The sequence below is a fragment of the Pteronotus mesoamericanus genome, unplaced genomic scaffold (assembly GCF_021234165.1).
Source record: "Pteronotus mesoamericanus isolate MK-2021 breed Mesoamerican mustached bat unplaced genomic scaffold, CSHL_Meso_final contig_263, whole genome shotgun sequence".
NCBI classification, from domain to species: Eukaryota; Metazoa; Chordata; class Mammalia; order Chiroptera; family Mormoopidae; genus Pteronotus; species Pteronotus mesoamericanus.
The window spans coordinates 1755558-1776461 of record NW_026555112.1 but is presented as its reverse complement, the minus strand read 5'-3'; the positions used below and the strand labels follow the sequence as shown (position 1 = coordinate 1776461).

General features: G+C 59.8%; 1 protein-coding gene across 1 annotated transcript; it reads left to right on the top strand.

Annotated features, from left to right (window-relative positions):
* The first annotated feature begins 160 nt into the window (after nt 1–160).
* On the top strand, nt 161–18218 carry MCM5 (minichromosome maintenance complex component 5). The gene is made up of 17 exons (XM_054574433.1): nt 161–180; nt 424–598; nt 2146–2272; nt 2353–2481; nt 4747–4919; nt 6781–6936; nt 8592–8758; nt 9239–9410; nt 10188–10299; nt 11559–11702; nt 12064–12129; nt 12355–12531; nt 13131–13243; nt 14825–14953; nt 15898–16040; nt 16936–17063; nt 17968–18218. The coding sequence occupies exons 2-17, from the start codon at nt 432–434 to the stop codon at nt 18067–18069; spliced, it is 2205 nt and encodes a 734-aa protein (XP_054430408.1). The 5' UTR covers nt 161–180; nt 424–431; the 3' UTR covers nt 18070–18218.
* The last annotated feature ends 2686 nt before the right edge of the window (nt 18219–20904 follow it).

Below are 20904 nucleotides of genomic sequence, written 5' to 3'. Positions count from 1 at the left end.
CAGGAGGCTGGACTCGAGGGTGCAGAGAGGCCCAATCACTGTCCGCGGGGCCCAGGCGAACCAATGAGGAGGCAGCGTCCGCAGCGTCCGAACGCGGCGTCTCTGTTTTCCCGCGAAACTCGGCGGCGGAGCCTGTGGGTTGCTTGCTTCTCCGGGTCCGTGGGGTGCCGGAAGAGACAGGTGAGCCCGGTGAGACTGGGGCATGGGGACCCGGGAGCTGGCTCCATGGGGGGACGGCAGGTGTCTCCCTCTGGGCGTGCAGTAAGGGGGGGCAGGGGTTTGTCCTGGGAGCACTGGGGTCGGGATCCAGGAGTGGGAGCCGGACTCTCCCGCCCCGCATTCGGAGCCGAGGCCCAGACGTCAGAGCGGAGGGGAGGCCGCGCGCTGTCCCCCGTCCGCTCCAGCTCTTCGCCCCCGCGCCAGGTGCAGTCATGTCGGGCTTCGACGACCCCGGCATTTTCTACAGCGACAGCTTTGGGGGCGACACCGCGGCCGATGAGGGCAAGGCGCGCAAATCGCAGCTGCAGAGGCGCTTCAAGGAGTTCCTGCGGCAGTACCGGGTGGGCACCGACCGCACCGGCTTCACCTTCAAATACAGGTGCGGGCTGCAGCGGGGCAGGAGGGGAGACGCGCCTGCAGGCCCCTCTGCTTCAGGGGCTGAGCTGGCCCCACGGCTCCGCTCAGAGCCCTCTGGTGTCCCGGACGGTCGCGGCACAGCTGGGGAAACTGGCGGGGAGGCGAAGGAGCCTGTCCCGTTCCAAGGATTTTGGTCCCAGCGGTGCTTCATCAGACCCGGGCACGTGGGGGGACGTGTTTTTGTCCATGTCCTACCTGAAGTTAAGTTTTGCGTGAGTCACCTGCTGAGTCGGCCCCCGACTCCCCAGCCAGAGCCATTTGGGTCCTTTGGTTCTTTTTCCAGACCTGGTTTTTATATCTTATTATTGTCCTTCCACGGAGTGTCAGAGACACCTGGGAAACGCAAGTTCTCTGTGGGTGCCCTGGGCGCAGAGGGCTGACGATTTACTCCGTTCATTCATTCGTTCGTTCGTTCGTTCCAATGTTGCCAGCGCTGCTGACGGAGCGCCGGCTGCGCGCCAGGCCCTGGGTGCTGGGCCGCAGCACCGGACCAGCGGGGCGAGGTCGCTGCTCCTAGTCGGTGCAGCCGGTGGCAGCGTGCCACGCCATCGCAGGCTCACCAGATGAGGAGGGCAGGGGTTTGCGGGTCCAGGCTCTGGTGCCGCGACTGCGACTGACAGTCTCTCGGGTTGTCTGCGTCTTCGTCAGTAAAAGGGGCTTAGCCATTCCTGCCTCCACGTACTCAGGCACCCGCGCACATGGACCGCCTGGGTGCCTGGCCCTGTGCTAGACCCTGACTTACCAACACGAAAAGGTTCGAACCCCTTGTCCTCAAGTCCGTGGGAGCGGGGCACGGGGACCAACTAATAGTTACGTGGTGATAATCATCTCAAAGGAACGTAAAAGCAGAGTTAGGGGAGGCTTCCAGAGGAGCCGAAGTTCAAGGTGACCCTGGAGCTGACAGAAGAGTTGCGTGGGAAGCAGTCCAGGGAGCAGCTGCCCGGGCAGATGTGTGGGGTGGCCCGATGCAGCAGGAGGCTCTCTGGGCCAGGCTGGCGGTTTTAGGTGGCTCCTGGGCATAAGGCAGAAGGGGAGGGGGCTCTGTGTAGGTCCGTGGTCCCCAAACGTGCTTTTGGGACAGTAGTCCCGTGGGATGCCTGGTGGTTGAGAAGATGGACAGGGTGTCTGCTGCCTTCGGTCTCCAAGTTGTGAGGTGTGTGCCTTGTCAGCTTCCTAACGGAGAGTTAAAGGCCCGCAGGAGGCCGGAAACGAAGAGCTGGTGTGCAGCGGGGGTCGCCCAAACTGACCGTGCGCAGGACCCTGTCTGAGTGTTGAAAGGTCCTCCATGGAGCTTTCTGTGAAGGACGCCTCTGCCGGCCGTGGGGAGCCTCTGCTGGGCTAAGTGACGGGACCCGCGGCAGTTTGACGTGCCTCTGGGGAGAGAAGGGGCGGAGCAGCGTTGGCGACGGCGGGGCACGTTCAGGGCGCAGTGCCCCTCCGCGTCACCAGTGCCGGCTTCCTCTTCCCTGCACCGGTCCCCACCTTCACCCTGCCACCTGCCCACTGCAGGGATGAACTCAAGCGGCATTACAACCTGGGGGAGTATTGGGTCGAGGTGGAGGTGGAGGACCTGGCCAGCTTTGATGAGGACCTGGCCGACTTCTTGTACAAGCAGCCTACCGAGCATTTGCAGCTGGTGAGTGGGACCCTGTCCCTGCGTCCCCCTGGGCCAGCCCTGCTCCGGTCACTGACAGCCTTCTCCTTCCTCCCCTCCAGCTGGAGGAAGCTGCCAAGGAGGTGGCCGACGAGGTAACCCGGCCCCGGCCCTCTGGGGAGGAGGCGCTCCAGGACATCCAGGTTATGCTCAAGTCGGACGCGAGCCCGTCCAGCATTCGTAGCCTGAAGGTGGGTTTGCTTCGAGGCCGGTTGGAGGGTGGCCGTGGCTGCTGCATGGTGCAGAGGGGCCTCGGAGGCAGGCCCGCCTGGGTGCCAGCTGCGGGAGCCCGAGCAGAATTAACTCATTGGACAGATGTCTACTGAGGTCCCGTGGGCAAAGCATTGACTTGGGTCCTGGAGAAACAACGGAGAACTGAAGGACCAGCTCTGTCTTCATGGAGTTTATGTCCCCTGGGGAGACTGAGCAAACTAGTAAACACCCCCGAGGATCATTTTAGGTGATCGTCAGTGCAGTGGGGGAAATGGAGCAGGCGACGGGAAAGTGTGGGGGCCTCCCTGGAAAAGAGGGAGAAGGCTTCTTTGAGGAGGTGACGCTGAGTGGAGGCTGAGGATGAGAACGGGCAGCATGCAAGCGGCCAGGGGAGAGCGCGGGGTGGGGTGGGGTGGGGTGCACGGCTTGTGTGAAGCCCAGCGGTGAGGCGGGCGTGGGGTGTCCCAGGCCGTGTTGAAAGCCAGCCCACATGGCGGGAGCGTGATGGCGAGGCCAGAGAGGTTGGCAGAACCTGTCTCTCGTCCGGTCGTTTATCAGTTTTATTCAGCAGATACTTGCCGAGGGGCTGCTATCTGCTGGCGGCTGGGCTAGACCCTCCCACTACACAGGCAGGACCTCTTTCCCGTGGAGCTTACAGGGAGAAGCAGACGAGGAGCACTGAGATGACTTCAGGTGCTGGGACAGGAGTCGTGGAAAGCAGTCGGGGGGCGGGGGCGGTCACGGTCACGGCAGGCCTCTGTGAGGACGAGCTGGTGGCGAGTCCGAGTGGTGTGACAGCCTGAGGGAGGGGCGTTCCAGGCTCTGGGGGGAGCAGGCGCCAAGGCCCGCGTGCGGACATGGCGTGTTTCCAGCAGCAGGAAGAGGCCCGCGAAGTCAGACCCCAGGAGTGAAGGGAAGGAGCGGGTGGAGGGGCCAGGTGGCCAGGCCTCTCCAGCTCTAGAAAGGGGCTTCGGATTTGGGGCGCAGGAGGAAGCCAGTGAAGGGTTACGAAGGAGAACGGGCGGCTTGCATTTTTAAAAGGTCCCTCTAGCTGCCGTGTGGAAGGAGAATTTATACAAGAGGCAGGAGTGGAAGCCTGGAGAGCAGTGAGGAGGAAGGCATGGCCCGGGCATTAGTTCTGCCGCAAGGTGGCTGTGGGAGTCAGCTGAGATGAAGCATGTGCCTGTGCTTGGGGAGCCCTCCAGTGGGGCCCAGTGTCACCTGCTCAGCTGACAGCCCCTCCGCATCGGGCACCGCGCCCACAGGCCATGCTCTGGTATTTGCTCCAATCCCTGCAGTCCAGCAGCTCTGTTGGGGTCCCGAGCAGCCTTCCTTGGTTAGCACGACCGCAGGGCTGCTCCAGAAGCAAGGGCATGGCTGCTGGAGGCTGTGGAGCCTGTTGGCTTGTCTCTCTTCCCAGTAGTGGGGATTCTCAGCATCAGGGAGGGGCTCCAGGACCTTGTGTGGAAAAAACTGAGTTTCACATGGTTTTCCTGTTCTGGGAAATGGCAGTAGACTTGGTCTGTGAGGTAGTTGTCTCATCGGAGAAGCCAGCCTCAGCTCCAGCCAGGGACAAGCTTCCCGCTGTCAGGCGCGTTGGCAAACACAGTGAATGGCGTGCTCCGGGTGACGGGCTTCCTATGGGAAGAGGAGGAGGCTGCTCCAGACAAGGGTGACTTCGAGGCACGGGCCAGTCCTTTCCAAGTCTGAAATTCTGGAGTGCCAGGATGCCTGCAGCTTTGTAGATTGCTTTCCAGAAAACATGCTCTGCCGTTGTTGGAACAGTCCCAGCATCCCCCGGGGCCTGTGCGGCTCCGGCCTCAGTTACCGAGGGGGCTGGCCCCCTCTCTGTGTTCTCCCGTCCCCATCGCTGGGCTTTGCGGGGAAGGGCGTTGGCATGAACCTGCAGCCTGGCTGTCGGTCCCGGAAAAACTGCTGGGGATGGGAAGAAAAGATGATGGAAGAAACTTTTCTTGTTTTTGGCTTTTTATAATAAAATATTACCCACAGAAAGGTAGAATAGTGTAATGAGTCCGATATACCTTCATCAAGATTTAATAGTTGTTAACATTTTGCCTTGCTTTTTTCTCTTTCTTTTTTTTGATAAAGCATTTTTAAAGTAAGGTATAGACACGGCACTTTACTGCACGTGTTTCCGTATGCACTAAAAGAAGACTTTCATGCACAGTCCCACATGTACCGGGCTCCCTTTAACTAGCCGTCCTCCGATGGTTCTGTTACAGTCGGACATGATGTCACACCTGGTGAAGATCCCCGGCATCATCATCTCAGCGTCTGGGGTCCGCGCCAAGGCCACCCGCATCTCCATCCAGTGCCGCAGCTGCCGCAACACCCTCACCAACATCGCCATGCGTCCCGGCCTGGAGGGCTACGCCCTGCCCAGGAAGTGCAACACGTGAGTGGGTCTTGAGTGGCCTCCAGGGACTGTGAGGACGTGACCCGAGAGGAGATGTGAAGGATGGGGACACTGCAGCAGGGAGGGGCTGGGCAGGGCGTGCCCCGCGGGAGAGGCGGAGAGGCTCGGCGCCGACGCCCTGGGGCTGCCCTCAGCACTGGTGCGCTCTGCCCCACCAGGAAGCCCTGACGCCCCGGGCGTGTGGGGAGCCTGGGGCCGGGAGGGGAAAGCAGCGGGAGGGACGCGTCTGTCTGGAGTCTCCTGCAGCAAGCGGCCGCTTGCTGGGCCGGCCCCAGAGGCCCCGGGGACACAGCCACTCACTCGTTTATGCCGGTGGCCTCGTTGCACTGCCGAGGCAGAGCGTGTGGCCTTCTGGCCTACAGAACTGGAAACACCTACTGTCCGGCCCCTCAGAGAGCGATCGCTGACCCCATCTAAAGGCTCCAGGCTCTCCCTGGCTGCTCTTTCTTGGCCTCCTGTGCTAGTTGCCTTCAGCTTCCTGACCTGAGTGCTACAGCGCCCAGGCAGGGTCCAGCCTCACTTCTTTTTTTCCGCACTCTAGGTGACCTTGGATTGTTAGGTACAGTCCAAGTGCAGAGGACACTCGGACTTAAGTTCAGCCATCTGCCAGACCTCCCCCAGATTTGAATCGTCCCAAGTCCCACTCTGAACTGATTCCGTCCCATCCCCACACCGGCCTGCACCGCCCCCGCCCTCCTGGCCATCGTTTCGGGTGTTCAAGCCCCAGTCCTTGGTCTCATGATGTTTCTTCCCATCTGCATCTGAACAGGCAGGAAGGCCTTTGGGGTCTGCCTGTAAGTCTGTGTGTGGAGACTCGGACCACTCCTGCTGCGACACAGGCTCCATGCCGTTGTCCACCTTTTTCTTAGAGCCCTGCAGAAACCTCCTCCCTGGTCCCGCTGTGCCCACCCTCGTCCCCCAGTTGCTGCTTAGCCCACAGTCAGGTGACCCTTGCACTGCAGGTGATGCCATTGTTTCTGCCTTAACGCCGAGGCCCAGCGTGTCCTGCATGGCCCTCCGTGGTTGGCTCCCGGCTCCGCCTAGCTGCCCTCCTCGCTCCAGGCCCAGCCTTGCTGCCTCCCTCCTGCCCGGCGCCTGGCGCGGGGCCTCTGCACTTGCTGCTTCCTCTGCCCAGCACATGCCTTCCTCTGACCCCCACAGGCCGTGGCCTCACTTCTTCCTTCAGCTTTGCCTCCTCCGTCTGTGCCCTGGCCTCCCGCCTTACTCTTGGTGCACACCTGCGTGGCCATTTTTTCGCCTGCCCACTTGAGCACAGAGAGCGCTGCCTGTCCCTCTGTTGTGTGGTGACGTGCTGGTTGGTTTCCTAGTCCCCCGGCTGCGGCCCGAGCTCTGTAAGGGCAGAGGCTTTCACTGTCACTGCTGCGGGTCTGGCACCTAGAAGGGGGGAGGTATTTTGCTGTGGTGCTGCTCTAGTAGTTAAGTAATGGTTTCCTTACATAGGGGTGTATAGAGGCCTGGACCCTGAGAATGGTGTGAAGGTGCCCAGACCCTGGGGGTTGAGGGGCGCTTTAGTAAGGTCATTGGCAGTCGGGCCCCTCTTGTACCTGTGGGGACACTGAGACCCTGTGAGGGGGCTGGGGTGTGACTCATCTGCCTCCCAGCAAGTTCATGGAGGAGCATGGCCTGGAGCAGGTCTCCCTGCTCCTAATCCCCTGCCCAGTCCCCATGGAGCAGCCCGTTTAGGGCCTTTCCCAGCTCAGGGAGGCCCTTAATTAGCTGCTGGCCACGCCTTCCATGCCTTGTTGCTGACTCCTGGTAGGGGCTACCAGGGCTCTAGCTTCTCAGGGTAGCTCTGGTGACCCTTTCTTCCCCTGTGCAGGGAGCAGGCCGGGCGCCCCAAGTGCCCGCTGGACCCCTACTTCATCATGCCTGACAAGTGCAGGTGCGTGGACTTCCAGACCCTGAAGCTGCAGGAGCTGCCTGACGCAGTGCCCCACGGCGAGATGCCCAGACACATGCAGCTCTACTGTGACAGGTGAGGCGGGCAGGGGCTGGGCTGGCACCCACGGGGACGGGTGTCCCTGGCTGGCCCTACCTGGTGCTGGTGCGGACCGTCCAGCGTGGTGGGTGGCGGAGGAGAAGACGGCTTGTTAGGGGACGCTTGCCCTGTGCTGGCGCTTCCCGTAGTTCCCTCGCATCTTCCCGTCACCTGTAGGGCCGCCAACCCCCACTGTGTAGACCGAGAACATGTAACTGAGTCCGTGAGCGGAGGCGTGTTGGGCCTGTGTCTTTCCTGGGAGCAGCTCTCCAGCCCTCCTAGAACCAGGAGGCTCTGGCTGGCACAGCTCCGTCACCAGCCACTGGGGGAGCCTCACCCCCTGCCCCGCCCTGCCGTGGAGAGTCTCCCTTGGGTTTGGTTGAGTGGCTGGAAGGAGGGAGAAGGGGCTGAGTGGGGCCTGGCCCCCGCACGGTGACGTAGGCAGGAGTCTTGGAGATGGTGGCCAGGGTTGCGCAGGTGTTCTGGGCGTGCTGGGGAGCAGACCTACCGGCTCCATTAGCTTCTTCAGTGGCAGTAGGATGTGTAGGAGTCCGACTCTCGAGCAAGTCGCATGAACTTGCTGGGCCTCCATTTTCTTACCAGTAAAATGGGACCTGTTGTGACCGTGCTTAATCTCTCATCAGCGGCTGTGAGATTTAAAGTGCAAATTGCATGTCAGATGTTGAGTTCCATTTCTTACACAAACAGTGTTCATTATACATTAGATTTTCTCCATGTAGCCCGAGATGCATAACACTTGAGTGGGATACAGGAGGAGAGGAGTCCTAGAATCCAGCATTCACAAGGACAGTGCCAGCCTTTTTTAGGATGTGGCTGTTTTTTCTGTGTGAAGCACTTCTGTGCCTGGTACCTCACTGGATCCCACAACAGTGGGGGGGCCAGAAAGGGGGAGCGTCCACCTGCGGCCCAGAGTTGCAGTGACTTCTTTGCAGCCACTCAGCTTGCCAGCGGCCTGTGCAGATACGTGTCCCAGCGTTTCCTGTGCCACGCTGATGCTGGCTGGAGGGCCTCGAGACTGCCTTGCTTCAACATCTCGTTTTTCAAAAGAGGAAGAGAAAGTCCAGAGGCAAAATGACTTGGCGGAAACTCATGGAGCTACGAGGAGGCAGCAGCAGCGGGGCGCGGGCAGGGAGACCGGGAGGGCCCGCAGAGGGCTCTCCTGGCGGTGGCTGAGAGGTGCGGCCAGAGAGGTACGGCCGACAGCAGAGAGGATGGAGGTGGAGCTTTTCCGTTTTCATTTTATTTTTACTTTTTAAAGTTTTTTCAGTTGTAACTTATGTTTAGTTTTATTTTGTGTTAGTGTCAGGTGTACAGCATAGTGAACAGACAATCACGTGCTTTGAGATAGGGCTTTGGAGGGCTTGCGGTGGGCCAGCACCGAGCCTCCCCCTCTAACCTGGGCAGCATCGCCCTCCAGGCAGCTGAGCCACCCAGGCATGGGGTGGCTGTGAGGAGAGGGAGAGGGGCCTGTTTTCTGGGCCTGCGGGGATGGGGAGGTCTGGACCCAGCTCAGGTTGTGAGGCCTGCGGTAGAAATGCCAAGGTGGACCGTGTGGTGAGGTGGGTAGTCAGGACACTCTTGTCTCCACCAGGCTCTCACCTGCGCTTCCCCTTCCCCCATCATCCTCTCAGGTACCTGTGTGACAAGGTCGTCCCGGGGAACAGGGTCACCATCATAGGCATCTACTCCATTAAGAAGTTCGGCCTGTCCTCCAGCAAGGGCCGAGACAGGGTGGGCGTGGGTATCCGGAGCGCCTACATCCGGGTCCTGGGCATCCAGGTGGACACAGATGGCTCTGGTGAGTTGGCTCTGGGGCCCTGGCCTGGCCCGGCCAAAGGGCTGTGCTGCGCCCTGGGCCGAGCCCATGATGTCCCTCCTGCGCTGTCGTGGGGCTTCCCGCTCCCACCCTGCGCTGTCCCGCACAGCAGCCAGGGTACATGGTGCTGTCATAACCACAGACACCACGTCATCCCTCGGCTGAGGAGCGCTCCACTCCCTTGGCACGGTGGCAGGCTCCCGGGAGTCCCCAGGGGCCCCACGGCCTGGCCCTCTGGCTCCTCCGCCTCCCCCGCTCGTCTCCTCACTCACCAGACCCGGGAGCACGCAGGCCCGCTCCTGAGGGGCAGACCTGGGGGCTCTGTGCTGGCACCTGCGCTGTCTCCACTCTTGAGGACCCTCCGTTCTGAGACGCCCTGAGCAGGGCCCAGGCCGGGGCAGTGGCTGGGGCTTGTTGCCCCTCACACAGCTCTCAGGCGCCCTCCCCGCCCTCCCCACGCAGGCCGCAGCGTTGCTGGGGCAGTGACCCCTCAGGAGGAGGAGGAGTTCCGGCGCCTGGCTGCCCTCCCCAATGTCTACGAGGTCATTTCCAAGAGCATCGCCCCCTCCATCTTCGGGGGCATGGACATGAAGAAGGCCATCGCCTGCCTGCTCTTTGGGGGTTCCCGAAAAAGGTGGGGGTTCAGATCCCCCAAGTCCGGGGATGGGGCCGTGACTCGGCCCACAGTAGGACAGCTGCCAGATGGTCAGGCGTGAATGCTGTCTTCATCTCCCCGGGACTCTCGGCCCTGCCTGCTACTGGGACTCGTTCCCCAGCTCCCTCTGATCTCTCCAGAAAGGATCCCCGCCCGCCCCTGGCTAGGGGGTGGGTCGTGGGGGACCTGGAGGGTACAGTGGGGAGCCCTCTGGGTTTGTTCTTTGGAGGCCAGAGATTAAATCTCTGCTGTGCTGCTTACGTTCCCTGTGACCTTGGGTGAGACATTACCACCCTGAAACGTTTTCACGTGGATGTGACAGGTGAAGAACCTGACAGTGAAAGGACATCACATGTTCTTTGAAACTATAAAATAACAGAAGTCAAGGAAATATCACAGGCAGCTACCACCTACTGAATTCGTACTATGCACCAGGCCGTTTTCTAAGTGCTTCTATGTGTCTGAGACCCAGTCAGTCCTCCCTGTGACCGTGCAGGGAATCGACCATCGTGCCACTTTAGAGATGAGACATTGAAGCGCGGAGGCCGAAGGGAGCCTGCCCCTGTGGGGCCGGCTCTCGTGTGTGTCCCCTGCCCCCCGGCGGCTCCCCTGCTTTCCTCCCTCCAGCTATGAGGGGTGCTTATCAGCTGCGTGGTGTGAGCGCCCCAGCCCAGCCCCGAGTGCATTTCCTTTGAGCAGCCTGAGTCCCAGCCCTCGGCGGGTTCTTGCCTTGCCCACCTGCCTGTCTTCCCCCAGGCTCCCTGACGGACTCACTCGCCGGGGAGACATCAACCTGCTGATGCTGGGGGACCCGGGGACGGCCAAGTCCCAGCTGCTGAAGTTTGTGGAGAAGTGCTCTCCCGTTGGGGTGAGTGCCGGGATGAGCTGCTCTCCTTGTCAGGGAGGAGGGCTGCGCGGCAGGGCCACTCGGTCCCCGGGGTCCTTGAGGTGGGCGGGATCCCCTGGAATCTCTTCCTCATTCCCTGTGGCTGCAGTCAGGTGGCACAGGAGGAAGGAGGGAGGAGGCCAACCAGGGGGTGTGATTTTGGGGTGGCAGACAGGCCACTGAAGGAGAGGCAGGATGGGGTTCAGGTTTCAGCCTGGCCAGTCATTGGCTGTGGACCTTGAGCAAGTCACCTAAGCTTTCTGAGCCTCAGTGTACTAATCAGCCATTGAATCACAGCACTGGCGATAGTCACAGAGGGAGCCAAGGGCCAGTGCTTTACGTAGGTTTATTCAGGTGCCGCACACCTCAGCGCTGCAGCAGGTACTGGGACCTCGTCTTGCAGATGAGGAAACTGGCACAGATGCTGAGTGTGGCCAGTGAGTGCTTGCGCAGGGATTCGGGCACAGGTGTCTGGAAGGCCGGGGCCTCTGCCGGGAGGACCGCGCCTGAGGACCCGCGTGGGCCGGGGTGCCTGCCGAGGTCAGTGGGTCGGGCGGGACCGGCGGCGGCGGGGGTCTGGGTAGAGGGGCAGTGTGTGCCCAGGGCTCCGCCTGCGTTGTTCAGGGCAAGCGCGCGCGAACCGCAGAGGGGAGCACGGGTGTGATCCTAGGCGTTCTCGTAGCCACATTAAAAAAGTGAAACTGATGAGGTTGCTTAATTCAGTATATTTAAAGTCAGTCAACGTGTAGCTTGGTATGTAAAAGTACTAAGATTTTTTTTTTAGGACTCTTTGAAATCGGTGTGTATTTTATGCTGAAACATATCTCAGTTTGGACTTTGGCTATTGAAAGGCTTAGTGGCAGCATGTGGCCTGCAAGTCTTTACAAAGATGACATGGGACTCGGGTTGGGGAAGCTTTTTCCTGGGGGTCAGAAGTCTGTCCCGGTTTTGAGGACACCTGGAGCTGTGCCACTCCTCTCCTCAGGGCCTCACTTTGCTGCTCAGGGAGCGGGGCCCTGAGGGCTGCCTCGCGGGGCTGGGGCGGGGCTTGGGATGTGATGGACGCACTGCCCGGTGGGGGCGAACCTCCAGGCCAGGCGGGCTGGGCAAGCCTCACCCAGAGGCGGCTCCCCGAGCTCCGTTCTGTCCTCTGTAGCCAGCTGTGATGTGTGACCTAGGTTTGGTGGGGTCAGCGCAGAAGCCGTGCCGGGCCTGACACCTCCTCTCGTGCCGTCCCCCAGGTGTACACGTCGGGGAAAGGCAGCAGCGCGGCAGGCCTGACAGCCTCGGTGATGAGGGACCCCTCGTCCCGGAACTTCATCATGGAGGGCGGAGCCATGGTCCTGGCTGATGGCGGGGTTGTCTGTATCGATGAGTTTGACAAGGTGACGGTGACGGGGTGAGGTGGTGGGCGAAAGGGGGGTGGGTCGTAGTGGTCTCAGGGCAGGGGGTGTGTGTGGACTTCTGCGCTTGGACAGCATCAAATTGGAGAGTTGTATCCAGCCCCCTGCCTGTCACTGTAGGGTAACTGGGAAGTAGCTTGAGCTCTCCCAGCCTCAGTTTCACACCTGCAGAGTGGGGAGAGGAGAGGCAAGCCCACACAGTTGTCACCGGGATGAGAGGTGGCCAGTTCTTGGCATTGGCCTGGCATGAGGCTGGGACCTGGGCGTGGTTGTGCTGGCGCTTTCCTGCTGGCACTGCGCCCCCACCCTTGCCTGGTCTGATGGGCACCTCCCCCCGATGCAGATGCGAGAGGACGACCGCGTGGCGATCCACGAGGCCATGGAGCAGCAGACCATCTCCATCGCCAAGGTGAGGGGTCCTCCCTGGCAAGCCCACTCGACCAAGGTCCAGCCTGGGCTGGCCGTGCCCAGGGGTCGCGGGGCGCTGGGCCGAGCCCTGTCTGCCCAGACCCCTGCCGGCAGCAGCGGCAGGTCTGGAAGCCCGTGTGCATGCATGCGCTCAGGCCGGAGAGCCATGTCACGGGGTCCTCACCTCTGATCTGTCATCGGCTTCCCCCTCACGCCCCTCTCTCAGGCCGGGATCACCACCACCCTCAACTCCCGCTGCTCTGTCCTGGCTGCTGCCAACTCCGTGTTCGGCCGCTGGGATGAGACGAAGGGCGAGGACAACATCGACTTCATGCCCACCATCTTGTCCCGCTTTGACATGATCTTCATTGTCAAGGACGAGCACAATGAGGAGAGGGATGTGGTGAGTCGGGGCTGCAGGGTGCACAGGGCTTGGCCAGCCGGGCCCACGGTTCTGGGGGAGGGAGAACGGTGGCGGGCGGGGGGATGGCCCAAGTCCTGACCATCAGAGGAGGCCCACAAGTGGGGAGCCAGGGCGGCGGCGGTTGGGGACCGCGGAGAGCGTTGACCTGGGGGCGCAGGGTTCTGCCTCTGCTGTGAGTGATGAGCTGCGTGACTGGGGGTAAATCACGCCCCCTGGGTGCAAGCGATAGACCCTCACCCAGTTCTGGTTGGTGAGTTTCTGAAAGGACTTAGTGGCTTATGTCATGGATGAGCCCAGAGGGTTGAGGCTCTGCGGGGTCGGGGTCAGGGCTCCTGTCTCTGCCACTCTGCTCTCTCTGTGGGGAGGCATGTTCTCTGGCAGCTGCTGCCTCGGTGGCAGCCGTAGCCCTGGCAGTTCCAGGATGTTGTCTTGGCAGCTGACAGCCCCAGGGGAGGAGGGGGCTGCCCCTTTTCTATTGGTTATGGTCCTGCAGGCTCCCTCCCTGCCTGCTCGACCTCTGTTGGGGCCCAGGCTTAGGAGGGCCTGCCGGCTGACCCAGGGTACCCTCTGCCCGCCAGATGCTGGCCAAACACGTCATCACTCTGCATGTGAGCGCGCTGACACAGACCCAGGCTGTGGACGGCGAGATCGACCTGACCAAGCTGAAGAGGTTCATCGCCTACTGCCGAGCGTGAGTCCTGAGCGAGGGCTGGGGCTACCCGGCTCTCGGGCGGCGGGGAGAGCCCCGTTCCCTGGGCCTGCTCCTTGTGAAGGATGCCTGAGATGATGCTGTTCTTTGAGTTTTAGCTCTGCTGAGCCTGCTCTGCCATTTTCTGACCTTACACAGGGCACTGTGGCTGTCAGCCTCAGTTTCTCTGTCTCCAGAGTGAGGGTGTAGGATTTAGGTAGTCTCAGAGACCCCCTCTCCCCCTTCAGCTGATGTTCAGGGAGGCAAGGCCGCGTGGTTGCTGTGAACACGGGCTCTGCGTACTGCCCGTCCCCACTATGTGACCTTAGGGCCAATCATGTGACCTTCGAGCCCTGCTTTCCCCATGTTGGTGTTTACTGGGGTTTTTGTAAGGGTTGCCGTAGACCATGAGTAAGTGCCTGGCACAGCCGTGCACCAATCAGTGAATGGCACTTGTGATTTTAGTTGTTATTCTAACAGATTGTCAATACTAGTGTCATACATAGGGGTAACTGCTGTGCCAGGCATCATTCTGAATATTTTATGGACAAATGAACTTTAACCCTCCCCTAAAACCTACAAGACTGGTGTGTTACTGTTCTGTTTTATGGGTAGGGAAACTGAGACAAAGGTTAAGTGTTAAGTAACTTACCCAGGATCACAGGGAGGAGGTAGTGGAGCCAGAATTTGAACCCAGGTACCTGGCTCCAGGGACTGTTCTTATAGCCATTATGCTAAGGTTCTTGACCTTCACCTTGGTTGTCTCTTGTTGGAGTCAAAACCCCAGGGTGGAGGAATCTTTGCCCCTTCGATGGGAGGTGAGATGCTGTAATTGTGCAGGTCCCTAACCCACCACCTTGTCTGGGGTGATGGGCTGTGTAGCGCCCAGTGTTTTCTGGGTCTTCGTCACAGCTCTGAGCTCCTCATGGCTTGGGGAGCTTGCTCCCACCCTCTGTACTTGGTCTCTCCTCGTCCTCAGGACGAGGGCTGGAGTAGGTGATCTGAGATTTCCCCTAAATCGCTGTCAGTCGACCTTTTGGGGGTGGGAGGGGATAGGACGTGGGTAGGTCCTCGGCAGACATCCCTGCTGAGCCCCCTCCCTCCTGGGAGGGTGTGACGTGCTCCCTGCCCCTGGACACAGTCGCTGCCAAGCCTCCTGTGGGCATCGTTGCATGTCGCATCCTCAGACGTGTGGGGAGGTGGAGAAGCGGGCGCCGGGGACCCCTCTGAGCCCGCCCTCCAGTGGGTCTCGGCTGCGTGGCGCCGCCTTTGTTCTGCACTGTGGACGGGGCAACCCCCACCCTGGACAAGAGCTGCATGCCATCTGCCTGGCAGTAAAGAGGGGTGGTCTCAGCCCCTGCAGATGGGCCTGGCTCTCCGTCTCCTGTTTTCTGACAAAGGCAACTGTTTTTCTGTCCCACTGTTGACCTCTGTGGCACCAGCGCATAGCCCAGATTTTACTTAAATCTTTTCCAAACGACACGTCCAGCCTGTTGGGGGAAAGTACGTGACTGTAAGCGGGCAGTGGGCAGGGTGGGTTTCCTCCGTGGCCTCAGGGCAGCTGCTCCCCACCCTGCCCTGCAGGAGGTGTGGCCCCCGGCTGTCAGCGGAGGCTGCGGAGAAGCTGAAGAACCGGTACATCCTCATGCGGAGCGGGGCCCGCCAGCACGAGAGGGACAGCGAGCGCCGCTCCAGCATCCCCATCACTGTGCGGTGAGCCGGCGGGCGGGGCCGGGCCATTGCTACGCACACAGCTCTGTCCTACAGTAGGGCCTGCTCGGCGGGGAGGGGTCCTTTTTGGAGTGTGAACAGTGGCCTCTCTGATAACTCTGTTTCTTGGTTTATGTGAGGTCAGGAAAACCTTGGAACCTTCTTCTCTGGGTTCTACCTGGGTTCCCCCATTGCAGGGAAGCCCGAGGGTGAGGGAAGGCCCATTCCTGGGATTCGAGAGACCGGGGTCCATGCCTCTAGCCCACTGTGTAACTGCAGGGAAATTGTTTTCCTTCTCTGGACCTGTTTTCTCAGCTCCCAACTCTCCTCGTCCCTGTGAGTTTATACAGTCGAGTGTGGTGATTAAGAGCTTGGACTTACTTGTTTCAATCTTGCCCTCAGCACTGATGAGTTAGAAGGGGATTTGCCTGTATGTAATGGAAAACCCAAGGGAAATAGCTTAAGTAAATTGGGAGTTCATTTCCCTCTTAGGTAAAAATACCTGAGGGAATAGGAGGTCCAGGGTTGTTCTGGTGGTTCCCGGCTTCCTGCAGACAACCTATCCTCATGGTTCAAGACGGCTGCAGGGACCTTATCCATCACCTCTGCATTCCAGGTGGTGGGAGAGGAAGGAAAAGAAGGGCCCACCTTTCAAGGATACTTTATAAAATTTCTTCAAAATGTTTGGACTTACAACTTATTGGCTACTCCTTAGTAACACAGACACCTAGATGCAAGAGAGGCTGGGAAATGTCTTTTAGCTGGGTGTCGTGTGCCGGAATAAAGGTTGGGGTTCCATTACTGAGGAGGAAGGGAAGACAGGTCATGGGACAGTCAGTAGTCTCCCCTGCAGTCTTACTGCTTTGGGCAGGTACCACCTGATACCAGGATGGGCAGGGGAGGGAAGGTGGGCTCAGGCCTCTGTGTTGTCCCATTGCCCCGCACAGGCAGCTGGAGGCCATTGTACGCATTGCTGAGGCCCTCAGCAAGATGAAGCTGCAGCCCTTCGCCACGGAGGCGGACGTAGAGGAGGCCCTGAGGCTCTTCCAGGTGTCCACGCTGGATGCCGCCTTGTCGGGCACCCTGGCAGGTGAGCAGGCGCAGGGTGTGGCTGGAGGCCCAGAGTGTTTGTTGCTCTTCTGCATTTGCTTCCTTTTTATCTTCTCCCCCGGCCGTGTTTCTCCAGGGTGGGTAGAAGCGGCATCTCTCCAAACGCTTGAACACAGTCCTCGTGAGCCAGTTCGTGAGCTATGGCTGCCATTTACCATTGGTTAAGGACAACAGTCAGCACCCCATAAAGCCCTTCCCCTCCTTTTATTTGCAGCTGGCCCCTGGAAGCCTGGCTGGCCACCTCATCCTTCCCATCGTAGAGATGGGGAAACTGACCCTAAGAGAGGTCTCCTCAGGGCGCCCAAGGTCCCTGCTTGGCTAGGATGCTGGGCTCGCTGCCCCTGGGCCTGCCTGGGCCACACGGCCCTAGCACCTGCTGCCTGTCACGGGCTCAGCCTTTCTGCAGGTGTCTCTGGAGTGCCTATTACGTGCCAGCTCTCCGGGAAAACATCCTTCCCTCTCCCAGCAGACAAGAGTCAGCTCATGTGTGTCCTCAGGGCCCTCCAGTGGCTGCTGCTCTAACCTGAATCAAAGTGCATACCGTGGCCTGCAGCGGCCCCCTAGGACCTGGTTTTGAACCAGTGGGGCGTGTTCCTGTTTCATGCCTTTGTGTGCTCGCCATTGCTTCTGCCTGGAGCACCCTTCCCCACACATCAGCCTCGCCCCTGACTATGGGTCTCTTCTGCTGTCTCCTCAGTCAGGCCCTCACTTCCCCTGCACACTGTTCTTCTTCCCCTAAGTTTCTCCTCTGGGTCTGGCTCTAGCCGCTCTTCCTGGGGATAGAGGCCTCCCTCTTGCCAAGCCTCCCACGGTGGGCCGGCTGAGGTCCCTGGCACCCAGTCCCCACCCACCCGCCTCCCTTCTCATGCCTACAGGGGTGGAGGGCTTCACCAGCCAGGAGGACCAGGAGATGCTGAGCCGCATTGAGAAGCAGCTCAAGCGCCGCTTTGCCATTGGCTCCCAGGTGTCAGAGCACAGCATTATCCAGGACTTCACGAAGCAGGTGGGCCATCCTGGGGCCGGGCGGCGGGAGAGGAGGGTGCGAGGAGTCTCTTGGTGGCCACGCGTGGTCCGGTTCCCACCCACCAACACCGGTGTCCCATTGTCCAACAAACAGGCTGTGGGGCGGCTGTTCCTTGTCCCAGACCTGTTCCATCATGCCTCCCCTGGGAACTGCTTCAGCCTGGGGCAGGGCTGTTTTTCTGTCCTGTGAAGGGGCGAGGACAGATGGCAGGGGTTCTGTTGGAGCCACTCCCAGGCTTTTCCTCGCCCTCCTGTCTACCCCTTCTCCCCCACTGCCTGGCTTTTGTGGGATGGGGATGGGCAGAGACAGGAGGGTGAGCCTCCCAGGGCCCTGGGGACAGTGCTCTTGACCCCACAGAGGCGCTGGCCTTCCAGATTCTGTGGAGAGCTTGTGACCATCTTTAAATCTCAGGAACAATCCTAGTTTCTGGTCTTGGCTCCTTTTCATCCATGTCATCTCATTCTGGTCCTTGGAGCAGTTTTATGCAGTAGGTTCTGTAGGTGAGCACGCCAAGGCGAGAGCGCATGTCAGGAGCTTGAGTCCCAGAGTGGGTGTCCTGGCTCTACCCCTTACGTGCTAAGTGACTGAGCTTCTCTGCCTCAGTTTCCTCCCCTGTAAAGTGGGGATGAGTGCAGTACCAGCTGCACAGGTGGTTGTGGTGATGGAATGAGTTGCGTTAGTGAAACTTTGAACAGTGCCTGGTGCGTGGTAGGCATTCAGGGAGCGTGGGCCCTTAGGATCAAAGGACACAGGGTGTGACGTAAAGTTCTCTGAGCAGGGGGATGCCTGGGCTCCCTTGGGGGCTCTGCAGGGCCCAGTGGGTGGGTGGGGTATCTGGCGTCCCCTCGGGAAGCAGCTCCTGCATCCAGCCTTGTGTCCACAGAAATACCCAGAGCACGCCATCCACAAGGTCCTGCAGCTCATGCTGCGGCGGGGCGAGATCCAGCATCGCATGCAGCGCAAGGTCCTCTACCGCATCAAGTGAGCCCACGCCGCCTCCTGCACACCCCACAGCAAGAAGCTCGCCGCCACCCCTGCCTCCTTGCCGCCATCTTCCTGAACTGCCCTGAGCGCGCTCTCTGGCCCTGGACAGGGCCCACTGGCCCAGAGGAAGGAGCCTGCCTGTCCTGCCCGCTGCCTCTGCACATTGGGCCCAAACAGGTCCAGCAAGTGTGCTTTTGGAGTTCGTTGTAGTAATAAAGCCATGTGTGTTTGGAGATGTGTAGGCTCCTGCTGGGTTTTGACCTGCACCGGCCCCTGGGGCTCCTGGACAAGGCTCCCACGTCTGTGCTCCAGCTCCTCGGCTGCTCTGCGGGGGCGATGGAGCTGGTTCCCTGCTGGCCCTGGCAACAGTAAAGCAGGATCCAGTGTGTGTGGAAGTGCCATGTGAAGTGGGTGCGCTTCGGCCACCTCGATTGTTGCCCAGCAGCCTCGTGACTGGGCAGGAGGCATGGCTTTGCAGTCGGACTGGCTGGATTCGCCCAGCCTTCCTGTGCCCGTTTCCCAGTCTGTAGCGGACGACACTGGTTGTTTAGGACAAGTGAGCCGCTGGTGAAGTGCCTGCGAAGGTGGACCTGGCTGGTGGACCTGGCTGGTGTGCCTGGTGGTTTGAGTGTTCAGGGCCATGGCTGCCCACCGGCCTCAGAGCAAAGTAGGTGCGCACGGCGGTGCTGGAACTGTAGGCGGGTCCTCTCCCGGGGCCACCCATGCGCCACGCAGCTTGGCTGAAGCACTGACTTCTCTGTGTCTGAGTCGTGATCAGCAAACTGGGGGCCATAGGATTTGTCACCCTAAGTTGTGAGGTTCGAAGTGTAGAAAGCGCTAGCCAACAGCAACATTGGAGAAGGCGAACAATGCCATTGTTTAGCTCATTTTTTTTGCTGACATTGAAATACCAATAGGATTAAAATTTTGTTTTTAAAAAGCTAGAATTCACAAAGTTAAAGAAAAATCAGTGATGCAAAACATTTTATATTTAAAATACATTTAGTAATATAAGGCCTCAAGCAAAACAGGAATGTAGAAATACATGTTAACTTATTCTAATAAATTATTAGCCTATAAAATGATTAAAATTAACCACCAAATTACAAAATGAAGACAGTCATGAGGAACGGTGAATTCAGGTCTTTGATCTGCAGCCACGATCAGGACACCTTGGCGCCTCAGCGTGGTCATTGCTGACTCAGAAATGTCTGAGCAGTAATTCCCAGCTGCTGAAAGCACTGACTCCACTTTTCCAGGAAATGGAGAGATGAGAGGAGCTAAATCCATTTTTCTGTGATTCATTTCTGTTCAAAGCCCATTTCTTCTTAGAACTTTTGAGAACTTTTTAGGCAGTGTTTTGTCCTCCTGTTCGGATGGTGATTTTCCTGAGAGCGTGTGCACATTCCCGGTTCCTCAGCTTTCATCTCATTCAGGTGGGGGCTCAGGAGTGTGGGCCGTATCTTTCGCAGACCTGGTCCTCGGTTCCCAGTTTGGGGAGTGAGCTCTCACCCTGCTGTTGGGGGTTGCATTTCTCTAGATGGAGCTGGCTTTCTCTAGGGAATGTGCTCCCCTGGGCCTCATGCAGGGGTGGCCGCTGCCCATCACCCCGTGTTTGTAAAGTGGGGTGCGCTTAGTCCCCCAGTCATGGGTGCTGGTCCTGTGGTCCCCTCCATTTTACAGGTGGAGAAGCTGGAGCTCGGAGAGGCACGGGTCTCAGCGAGTGATGGCAGGGCCAGGGTTCCAGGGTGGAGGGTCCTGGTCGGAGCAGGGGCTCGGGGAGGACTGCCCTGGCACGGCTGCTGCCCCCTGGGTAACGACCGGCAGGTGCTTGGTGGAGGGACCAGAGGAGGAAGCCCCGAGCTTGGCTGGGGCTCATGGGAGGGGCAGCACCTGTGGAGGCCACCTGTCCCTGCCTGCAGAGGGTGCTGGGGGCAGAAGGCCCGGAGTTTGGGAAGTGCTTGGGCATTTCGGGAGGCCCACAGAGCTTCCAGAAAGACTGAGTGAGGGGCAGGAAGGGAGGCGAGCAGAGTGCTCCTGTGCACCAGCCCAGCTTTCTTGGGGGGCATCTGCCAGTGCGAGGCCTTGCAGGCACCTCACACATGTCTCCAGGGAGGCCGACCCCTCTCCTGGGTCACTCTGGTGGTTGCCCTCCAGCTCTACATCTGGGGTCTACTCTAGGTCATTGTCACCTGCTGCCTATCCAACTGGATGCGTCTTCCATGTGTTACCAACTTTCTCACAAAAGCGAGCTCATGACCGGAGCGGGGAGCACTTGGGCTGGGACTGGGAGGGGCTGGGCCCTGGCCGCAGGGAGACCCGAGGAGGAGGCTCAGAACTGGGCGGGGCTTTGGTTTCCAGGTGTGCTCTGGTCTTTTCCTGCCCTCTCCCACCACATGCTGTTCCATGGGCACCCATTCCTCTGCTGGGCATGTTTCTCCTCCCTTTTCTCATCTGTGGAAAGGGGCTGCTGTTAGCCCTCCTCTCCCGGGATGGCTCTGAGGATTAACGAGGCAATAGGAGCCGAGCGTCCGCTGGCTGGGCACAGAAGTGGCGTTCGTAGGCAGGCCAGGCTCCTGTTGTCCTCAGCTGCACGCTTGGCTCCCCTTTCTGCCTTCCGCGACTCAGGGCCTCTCCTGGCCCCCCTGCCCGACTCAGCCCCTGGCCTCTGTGGGTCTTCAGTCCTGTGTCCATTCAGAGCTGCCCGGTCCCGCCACCTGCAGCCCGTGCAGGGGGAGAGCCGCCTGCGGAGAGGTGGGGTGGGCTTGCTCACGGCTCCCGCCACCCCACCCCCGTCGGTTCGGAGCCTTACGTGGTTTTCACTGTGTAATTTGTT

Excerpts from the sequence above, each read along its gene's own strand:
- MCM5 (XM_054574433.1), top strand. The coding sequence starts at position 432 with ATGTCGGGCTTCGACGACCCCGGCATTTTCTACAGCGACAGCTTTGGG. Across the intron at positions 2,482-4,746 it reads CCAGCATTCGTAGCCTGAAG|TCGGACATGATGTCACACCT; the intron begins GTGGGTTTGCTT and ends GTTCTGTTACAG. Across the intron at positions 13,244-14,824 it reads TTCATCGCCTACTGCCGAGC|GAGGTGTGGCCCCCGGCTGT; the intron begins GTGAGTCCTGAG and ends CCTGCCCTGCAG.